This window comes from Cyanistes caeruleus, unplaced genomic scaffold, assembly GCF_971803275.1.
Source record: "Cyanistes caeruleus unplaced genomic scaffold, bCyaCae1.hap1.1 HAP1_SCAFFOLD_207, whole genome shotgun sequence".
Taxonomy (NCBI): Eukaryota; Metazoa; Chordata; class Aves; order Passeriformes; family Paridae; genus Cyanistes; species Cyanistes caeruleus.
Genome location: NW_028255994.1, coordinates 66,209 through 75,940, shown reverse-complemented (window position 1 = coordinate 75,940; position 9,732 = coordinate 66,209). Strand labels below are relative to the sequence as shown.

Sequence of the window (9,732 nt, the reverse complement as noted above, 5' to 3'; positions counted from 1 at the left end):
AACAGCTCTGTTCCTCTCTTCCAGCCCTTGAAGACATGGCACATAACATCAGCCCTGCCATCAGAAGCCTGGCAATTCAAAAACTTTGTATCCTCCAGGCAGTAGAGAGAACTCAATATTCCATCTTTGGAAACCTGCAAGATCAGCTCTACATGGCATACAGGACACGGTCTCATCTCTCAGGCCTTGACTGGATGCGCTGCTGGAGCTCTGCTGAGAGATGATCTGGGAGGTTCTGTCTGCTGGGGCCACCTGAGCCAGCCAGAATTTTATTTTTCTTCAAAATTGTTCTTTCCTTATTTTTGTTTTTGTTTAGTATGTAAATATAGGATATGTTATAAATACACAGGCTCCCAGGAGCTTTCTTTTGCTGCCCAAGGTCCGCAGGATATTGGAGAAGAGAGGGAAAAGGGTCCTTGTGCTCAGCAACCTGCTGGGGTGTGCAGTGGTGAAGGGAAAATGGCCAGAAGCCCCTTGGCCTTTGGTGGTTTTGCTGAAGCCACAACCCCTGTCCCAGCCAGGAAGTGCCATCTGTGTCCTCGTGCCCGTGTGGTGCTGGCTGGGTTGCTGAGGGCTCCCAGGTGCTTCTTGATCCAGCTCCTCTAGAGCTCCTGTGGGGCTGCGGCGCTGCTGCTGGTCCACGCTGGGGGAGACTCTGAGGGAACAGGGTGCTGGGAGGCCATGAAGGGATGAGGGGCTGTGGAGGCCCTGACGGGACAAGGCAGTGGGAAGGCACAAGGGGGATGTGTGAAGGAGTGGGTGGAAGGAGGCTCCAAGGGGACAGGAGGCCCCTGAAAGGCCGGACTGGTGGGAAGACCTGAGGAACTGGGTGTCAGAGGCCATAAGCAGCCCCCGGGCAGCCGCCTGGTTCCTGACACCCGGCTGATCAGGCGCTTCCCCAAAATGTCTCCCAGGCCTGCAGCAGAAGCCCTCGAGGCTGGGACACCACCCCTCCAGGAGGGTGGGGACAGCCTGAGGTGTGCCCAGGCTGGGCTGGCTGGGGACATGGAGGGCAGGGGGGTGCTGCCAGGCCACAGCCACTGGGTGCCTGCGATAAGGGGCAGTGGGCAGAGGCAGGGCTGGCGGCCAGGCCGGGCCCTCGCAGCTGCCCAGGCCACGCTGCTGTGACCGAGGCCCCCCTGACACAGAGCTCGGGGCCCGCAGAGCTGCTGCCACCATGGGGAGGGTGGCGATGTCTCCTCCAGCAGGGCTGCCCAGTGGCTGCTGCCCAAGCGGCTGTGGAGCCCACAGAAACAGCAGCAGAGTGTGCACAGGAACAGCAGCACCCCGAACGTCGGCACCTGCGCACTGAGGCGTCCGCAGCAGCCGGCTGCCAAACAGGGAGGCTGTGGACACAGCTTTGGTTTGGCCTTTGGTTTGGCAAAAGGCTTCAGCAGAATTGGCCACAATGGCTTTCTCTTGACTTGCCAGCCTCACAGCAACACTTGGCAGCTTCAGCTGCAGCCTGTGCCCGTGACTGACTTGGATGGCCGTGCTTGAGGGTGGGCTTGCCTTCCACACTCAGGTGTCCCAAGGCAGCGGCCTTGTTGCCATCATGACACAGAGAGAGAGAGACTCAGGACATGAGAACACAGGAATAGCCTGTTTGGCTCATTCTTGAGTTTGCTGCTCCTGCCTAAAATAATCATCAGGAGTATATGCTGATATAAAAGTATAGCCGAACACCAAGGACTTTTTCTGTAGTGTCTAGAACTAAAACCTTCTGTGACTGTTCAGAGACTCTAAAATGCAGGGTGAAAATGACAGCTTTGTATGTAAGAGTCCTAAAAATTTTGACATGTGATTTTTTCTAGTCAAGGATTTTAATTCCAATGTGGAAACTACAAAAAAATATTAAAATTTGTTTTCATTGGCAACCGCTTTGAAATGGCATCAGCACACCTACAGGTGTACTGGGGACAGTACTTGGCAATTCATGGCTTCAGATGTGGGAGATAAATATTTTGCCTGGTTTCACCTTGAAGTTGAAGTTTTCCCAGGGCTTTGATTGACTGGTCATTGCAGGTAACTTTAATAAATTCAAAAGGATGTGAAAGCACAATTTCTGGAGAATATGCACGAGGGGTAGAGGGAAAACCTCAAAAACAGTCAGCAGGCTCTGGAAAACTTAGAAAAAATTAAAATTACAAACATAATGTAAAAATAGATGGAACTCTGTGACTGTTCAAGCAGGACTCTGTCTCTGGAGGAAATGTTTGCCTTGCATCAGCTGTAACACAGACAGACACACAGCAACTGGAGCCTTGAACATCAGAGACTGGACTAATGTTTGTCCCAGAAAAAGACAGAGAAGATCCCACTGAAACAGGACAGTGCCTCTGTACAATCTAGCCATCCCAGGAAACTCAGCAGCTGATGGTGTTTTTGTGCTACTGCAAACCCCTCCCATGAAAAACATCATTCCAGGAAGGAGCAACATCATCTGACAGATCGCAAGAGTGGCCAGCAATAGCTCCAGGAGCTCCTGCCAAGACCCCAAGGAAGGAGTCCAGCCCCCAATGCACGGGGCTTTGGCTTTGGCCCTCTGGCACAGAAACCCCCCAGGGGCACAAGTCTCTGGGGCAGGAGAAGGGCACCAGCACTGCCAGGGCTCGGCTGGGGTGGCAGGTCTGCCCCGGTGGGGACTCTGCCACACTTGCTGATTTCAGTGCTGCCAGGCCCCTGTGCAGATTCTGTGCAAGGCCCCGTGCCCTTCCTGCTGCGGCTGCCTCGGCAGCCCTGGGGGCTCCTTCTGCTGCCCTGAGCCTGCAGAGCAGGGCAGCGTTTGCTGATGGTTTGAGGTGTTCCTAAAGATCCTGTCAGGCTGTCTTAGACACTTTGGGCAAGGGATTCCTTCCAACCTGGGCCACTTTGGGTGGGATGGGGGTGGAACCAGGGCAAGTGGCAGGGCGTGCAAGGGCCGTTAGTGACACAGCGCAGCCTGGTAACGGTGGAATGGAACGGTGGAATGGACAAGAGCTGGTGGTGACAAGACCACACCAGAGTGCCTGGTGCATGCGACGGGACAGGACGTGCCAGAGCGGTGCTGTGAGGAGCCCCCACACAGCCCACTCGTTAGTGCCTGACCCGGAGCTTTTCTGAGGCGTAACTCCTACAGCTCACGTTGTGAGCAGACTGTGGGTCTTGGTGAGCCGGAGCTTTCCGTTGACATCTCTTTAGAAGGTGCTCCCAAGGCCCCATTTTGTCATGGCGGGCATATTCTTCAGGCTATTCAGAGTGTTCCGACGGAACAGAAAGACAGACCCTGGAGCTGCCCCAGCAGAACACCCAGAAGAGCCAGAGCAGTTCCAGCAAGGGCAGGATGGTGAGTGGCAGAGCTGGGCTGCGGGGCTGAAGCTGCAGCCAGCTGGGCCCTGCACCATCCCATCCCATCCCATCCCATCCCATCCCATCCCATCCCATCCCATCCCATCCCATCCCATCCCATCCCATCCCATCCCATGTGGACATGCAAGGGCAGGACAGAATTTGGGCTGGGTCTGACCCCTGGCAGTGGCCATGCTCCATCCCCTGAGCCACCCCAGGGCTGTCCCTGCCTGGGGAGTGCAGGGCTGGGCTGTGTTCTCCGGCCTCTCCCGCAGCCCCTCAGCTCTGGCTGCTCTTTGACAGATGCAGCCATGGATGGGACACAAGAGCAGGAGCCCGCCCATGGCCGCTTTCACAAAATGTTGAAGGTACCTGCAGCCATCCCCACCTGGGCTGGGCCTGCTGGCACTGCTCAGCCCAGCTCTGCACTTGCAGCACTCCTTGGAACATGCCTCTCTTCCCTGTCCTTTGTTCATTCTGCACAGAGGTTCCGCCAGTTCCTGCCAATTCGGCGTAGAAAGATCAGCCCCATGGGAACTGAGGGCACAGCTGAGCCTGACTCCGGGCTGACCGAGCTCCAGGCAGAGCCTGATGTCAGCCCAGATTCAGCTGTGCCCTCACAAGACTCTGATGCTGTGGTGAGTGATGACAGGGCAAACTCTGATGTGACACTGACTGAGGACATGGCCATTCCAAACAGCAGAGAGACTCAGGGCATCACAAATACTGACACTACGCCCCCTCCCACCATGAGTCATGCACCTAATACGGATGTTTTTGAAAGGGGGGTGTTCCTTCTGACCAGCAGGTAGCCAGCCAGGGGCCAGAACTGGAGGTCTGCCACGATCGTGTGCCCCTTCAAGCCACATCCATAGGGCCCCCTCAGCTTTTGAGGCCAGCACAGTATGGCAGGAAGGGAAGCACTTCTTGGGAGAAGCTGGGGAAGCTGCTGCCTTGGACAGCGCTCTATGTCTTCCCCATTCCTACTCTAGGTGCCAGCTATTGTACGGAGCATTCACCAGAGTCTTATGTGCTCTGTTATGGTGGATGCCAGGCTGGCCACTAACATCGTGAGGCTGGCTGAAGAACACCCCGACGATGTGGTGCTGACCCTCCTGCGCTGTGCCCCATCGTGTGACAGGTATGGGGCCCACGTGCCTTGAGAGCTCAGGGCTCACCGACCTTTAGGGCCCATGGCCCTGCACAGCCTGTCCAATGGGCTCTGCCCAACAGGCAGAGAGGTCCAGGACCCTCAGGCCCCTCTGTTTCCTGAGGCTGCTGCCAATGCTCCCTCCCTGCCCCTCAGGGCACTGGGGCTCTGTCACCTGGGACCCCAGAGCTACACAGGGCATGGCTCTGTGACTGAGACACCCCTGACACAGAGCTCTGATCCCACAGAGCTGCTGCAGTGATGTGGCAAACCATAGCCTCGTCGGGACCAGCAATGGAGAAGGTGCTGCCAACTCTGCTCCATGTGATGGAGAACTGGCCACTTTGCAGCATCTGCACCTCTGATGAGGACAACAAGGACGTTTTTGCTCTGGCTGTGAGTTTGTGGAACTGGCCTTGACTGTCCCCTAGGTTGCTTCTCCAGCAGCTCTTCATCCTCTCCTTGCCTAAGGCACTGGGCTGAAACCTGGGCTAGGGGCAGGCTCAGGGGGCACTGGGCCCACTGTTCCCCCTCCATCTCCCCTCGGGCTCTGCCCCATGGACGCCTCAGCACTGAGCGCTGTCTTGGTGTGCTTCTTTGCAGGCAACTCTGGTGCTCAGGGTGATTATGCAAGTGCCTCAGCACCATGAGGCGATAATGCATTATTCCGACTCTCTCTTTACGGCTCTGCTGTTGCACATTTTCACCACCACACAGCTGATGCCAGCAGAAGTTAATAACTTCTGGAGAGAATGCCAGGAGCAACACCACCTTCCCAAAAAACCCAACAGGTGCCAGTCCTCCTGTCCTTCCCATGCCCTTGTGGCTGACACCAATTCACCCAATGTGACCTGGGCTTTGCTCTGCACACAGGTTTGCAGTGCAGGCCATGAAGGCTCTGCTCTGCTTTCTGCACTATGACAATGAGTTGATGGCCATGGAGCGCAAGTGTGGCTGGGAAACGCTGCTCCGTGCTGACACCCAGCACTATGCCGTGGGTCTGTTGGCCAGGTGAGACCCCTTCTCGCCACTGCCTCTGAAATGTGTGCCCTGTGCCCAGGGTGCCCGACCACAGTCCCTGTGGTCCTGGCCAGAGGTCTTTGCCATTGAGGGATGGCTGAGCAGACTGGAGAAGTTTGAGAGGAGGGTGCCCAGAAGGAGCCCCATGGTCCCTAAACACCCACAGTCCCTCCAGGGATGCTGGGGAAAGGCCAGATCTCTATGAGTCATTCCTGGGAGAGGTTTGCCCCCCCCCCACCCCCCACCTCAGTGTCTTGGTGCCATTTCCCCCCTTCCAGGGTGATGCGCCGTGACTTGATGCCCTTGTGTTACCATGTCGCACACCAATTTATCCGGAGGCTCATCGGGGAGGAGGCACGTTGGGATCTGTCCTCCCTGGCATTCCTTGTGGAGGTGAGCCCGATGGCCAGCACTACCTCGCTGAGCTGCCTGCCAGCCCTGTCCCCTTGCATAGCCACAGCTGCCTGGGACGGTGCCCACGCCCTGTGCTGCTGCCTGGGCCCAGCCCTGTGCAGTTCCAGGCTCCTGCCAGCCGGCTCCTCTGTCACTGCCCTGTGCCTTTCAGGTCCTGGATTGCCTGAACTTGAGTGACTGTGGGTACTGTGTCCTTGAGATCACATCAAAGCACCTGCAGAGTGAGTGCAGGCAGAGGCGTCGCCTGGCGCTCAGAGGCCTCGTGGTGCTCAGCAAGGAACCCTCAATGGTGAGAACGGGGCAGCGGCTGAAGCTGTGCTGGGGAAAGCAGCCCCTTGGGCTGGCTGGGCTTCAGGAGTTGAGGCAGCTGTTCCCAGCTCTCCTGCCTCACCTGCCTGAGTGCTTTGGGACAGGCTTTTGGCCTCTGGGCCCAGCAGCAGCAGGGTGGGGTTGCAGTGCCAGGGCAGTCTTGGCGCTGCAGCCGTTCAGGGCTTCCCAGCACAGCCTTGTGTTCCACACAGGCCAGACCAATACGCAGCCTGTGTCGAAGCTTCCTGCAGCTGCTGAGTGACGCAGACGGAGAAGTGGTCAGCATGTCTCTGTCTGTATTCACAAACATGCTCAAGAGAAAACATCTTCGTTTATCAAGGACTGCTGCCCCCAAGCTTGCTGAGCCACTTGTGCTTCTCTTTGACCATGTAAGGCTCTGTGCCCCGGCCACGGGCACTGGCTACTGCCCACACAAACTTTGGTCCTGTGGATTTTCAGGCCTTTGCCCAGGTGGGCTGGAGAAGTTGGCACTGAGATCTTTTCCTCCTTCTTTCCTCCAGGACAAAAGCCACGTGCAGGTGCTCTCCATTCACCTCTTCTGCAAGGCCATGAACCTGGTAGTGGAAGAGGGAAAAAAGGCAATGGAGGGAATTGTGAAGCAGAGTTTGCTCCCACTCATTTTGCACTGCCACGATGAGAACCTGCGCGTGGCTGATGTGAGGTTTTGTGTGATGCTGGTTGATCTCTGGGAGGGGGCTCGGCTGCTTCCTGCTATGCTGCCTCCAGGCTGCAGCTTCCTCCTGGCCTTGGCACAGGGATGCAACTCCTGTGCCCTGGGCAGCAATGGCATCTCTGCATCTCTCCAGGCCTCTCGGGAAACCCTGCACTGTGCTGCCACCTTCTTGAAGAACACAGAGCTCCTGTGTGTGCTGCCAACAGAGGATCTGTCGAAGATCGCCGAATGTGTGGTAAAGGACTGCCTGGAAACCCCAGCCTCAGCCTGGAGAAGCTCCCTGTCCCCAGTGCTCAGTGTGTGGGGCTGGCAGCTGTGGCCCAGTGCTGCGCCCAGGGGCACCAGCCTGTGCCCCACACGCCGCTCCCTTCCCTGGGCCACACAGGTTCCTCTCCAGGCTCCTGTGGCCCCGAGCCGGGTGCCGATGGAGCCCCAGCCCAGTGGGGCTGCGGGCCGGGCCTCAGGGCTGGGCGGGCACGGGAGGCCGGGGCTGGCCGCAGGCAGCGCCCAGCCGAGGGGCAGAGCCCGCACCAACCCTTCCCTCCTGCCGCTCTCTGCAGCTGGCACAGGACAGGAACCGAGCAGCCGAGCACCTGAGCCGGGCACTGCCATATCTGGACAGCCCACAGGAGTCCCTACGAGAGGCGGCCGTCAGCTTCATCGGTGAGCCACGAGCCCGGGCTGGCTCCCTGCTCTGCCGCAGCTCGGCCCCGGCCCTGGCTGCTGCCCCGACAGCGGCACCCGGGCCCGGCGCCCTGGAGCCCCGGCTGCCCTCGGGGCTGCTGCTGCCGGCCTCTGGCAGCCGTGCCCTTGGGCTGAGTCAGGATGCGGCAAGGGCCCGGGCTGAGCCCTGCCGGGGCGGGAGGGTGTGTGGGCACAGGGCTGGCAGCACCGCTGGCAGGGAGCTGTGCCGCTGGGGCCCTGACAGGCTCTGTGTTCCCAGGGACGGTCAGGATGTTCATGAACAAGAGCGCACAAGGAAGAGCTGCAGACCCTCAGTGAGGGTGAGTGAGAGCAGCGGGCTGGCACTGGGGGCTGGCGGGGGGCAGTTGCAATGCCTGGGCAGGGAGCTGCAATCCCTGGCCCAGCTGCAGAGTGCTTCGTTCCCTGTCTGGGTGAGGGCGGTGTGGGCAGAGATCTGAGAGATTTCAGGGACATGGGTGGGAGTTGTGGCCAGCACCTTCTGGCTGATCATGTTGTCTGGTCCTCTCTTGTGGCCATTGCAAGAGCCAGGTGGAATGTCCTTGGGAGGAATGTCTCCTAGGATCCCTGCAGATGCGTGCCCTGACCGTGCCTCTCCTCCTCTCTCTTCCAGCCACTGAAGCCCCGAGGAAAGACACCACTCCATCCCACAGCAACCAGAATATCCAAGCTCAGTTTGCCAGTAAACAAGTGTCCCAAGAACAGCAGCAGGAGACACTGAAGAGGACACCACCTCCCAGTGCCACTGGAGATCCAGGCACAGCTGACAACTGGCACAGCTGAGCCTGTGGGATTCTCACGGGGCTTCAGCCCTCTCCCAGCCTGTAGATAGCTCCCTCCAGCCCTCAGACTGTGCCCGTCCCCTTTTTTCCCTCTAATCTTCCTCCCTTTTGACAGCTCCTTCCCTCCAGCCCTCAGTCCATGCCCATCCCCTTCTTTCCCTTTCCAGTTTATCCCTGTTAATAAACAGTTTGCCTTTTTCACTTAACCTGCATCTCTGTGGAGCTGAAGGGTCACAAATCCAGAGCGCTGTGACACACAGGCCCCTCCTGCCATTCTCTCCTGCACCGTGTTTTGTGCAGAGACGCAGAGGAAGGAGCGCAGATCGGGCTGGAAAGGTCCCTGTGCTGAAGGCCCGGATCCACAGCATTGTGGAGTTCAAGGTGTTACTGAAGGCCAGTAGTGGGACAAGGAGCCTGTGTGTGTCAGGGACCAAAGTTGTGTCTAAGGCCTTGCTGTATTTGGTCCTCAGTTGTGCACGTCAACAGGATGACAAAGAACAGACTTTGAAGGAAACCTTATGGGTTAACTGCTGGGAATTTGACCTCAATGGATTGATCAATTGATGGGAAGTTAACCTGTGAAAGAGGAACAGTAACAATGAGGCTGTTATTGGCATGGTGACCTTACCTCCTGTACTGGCCAAGGGTGAGATGACATGGTAACTGGGAAAATTCCACTCCAGGGGAGAAGAAAGGAGGCTTGGTTCTGCAGTGGAGAGGCGAGAAGGACAAAATGCACGCCTTTTTGATGCAGGGCATGCCCTGAAGGTGCATGGCCTGCCTGCCCCTCCCATTGGAGCACCGTGCTCCATCTGCTGCTGCTGCTCAGTGGCTTTGCACCAATCCAGGGGTTGGCAGGTTTTATTTGCAACAGCAACTAATAAAATAAGACTTGCTTTGCAATTTTGTGCACGGGCATCTTCCAGCACCCATGATGTTCTTGGCAATGAGGATGGGATGCCCAGAGCACAAAAAGCCGTGGTGTTTTGAGCACGTGTGAGTGAAAAATGGACGCATGTTTGAGTGTGGGTAAGAGAAGAGGGACAGGGTTTGGGCAGTGGAGCGTACGGTTGTGCAATATATGTTGGTATAATTTGTGTTTTAATGTACACATATAAAATCAAGTTTAAAAGTATGTTTTATGTAAAATAAAAACCACAAGCAACTTAAGATTGCAAAAGCAGCTGCTGGAAAACCAGGAATTTGCAAGAGAATGACCCAGCAATTAAGATAACACTGAGAAGAGCTGGGTCCACCCAAGCAAGATAAGCGCTCTAACGACCCGGTGATTAACGCCTGATACAGACCTGATGTGATTCTCTAGGACCTTACAT

At 57.0% G+C, this 9,732-nt stretch overlaps 1 protein-coding gene across 1 annotated transcript; it reads left to right on the top strand.

The window, feature by feature from the left end:
• Positions 1-613: 613 nt before the first annotated feature.
• On the top strand, positions 614-8,604 carry LOC147645634 (maestro heat-like repeat-containing protein family member 7). Its single transcript, XM_086874409.1, has 15 exons — positions 614-3,325; positions 3,631-3,695; positions 3,813-3,965; positions 4,320-4,468; positions 4,726-4,873; positions 5,081-5,268; positions 5,351-5,488; positions 5,776-5,890; positions 6,063-6,200; positions 6,433-6,609; positions 6,742-6,897; positions 7,048-7,149; positions 7,475-7,577; positions 7,858-7,918; positions 8,230-8,604. The coding sequence occupies exons 1-14, from the start codon at positions 3,208-3,210 to the stop codon at positions 7,914-7,916; spliced, it is 1,809 nt and encodes a 602-aa protein (XP_086730535.1). The 5' UTR covers positions 614-3,207; the 3' UTR covers positions 7,917-7,918; positions 8,230-8,604.
• The last annotated feature ends 1,128 nt before the right edge of the window (positions 8,605-9,732 follow it).

Bases quoted from the DNA above. Each gene is read 5' to 3' on its own strand.
- LOC147645634 (XM_086874409.1), top strand. From the start codon at position 3,208: ATGGCGGGCATATTCTTCAGGCTATTCAGAGTGTTCCGACGGAACAGA. The intron at 5,891-6,062 runs GTGAGCCCGATG...TGTGCCTTTCAG, and splicing joins CCCTGGCATTCCTTGTGGAG to GTCCTGGATTGCCTGAACTT. The intron at 6,201-6,432 runs GTGAGAACGGGG...TGTTCCACACAG, and splicing joins TCAGCAAGGAACCCTCAATG to GCCAGACCAATACGCAGCCT.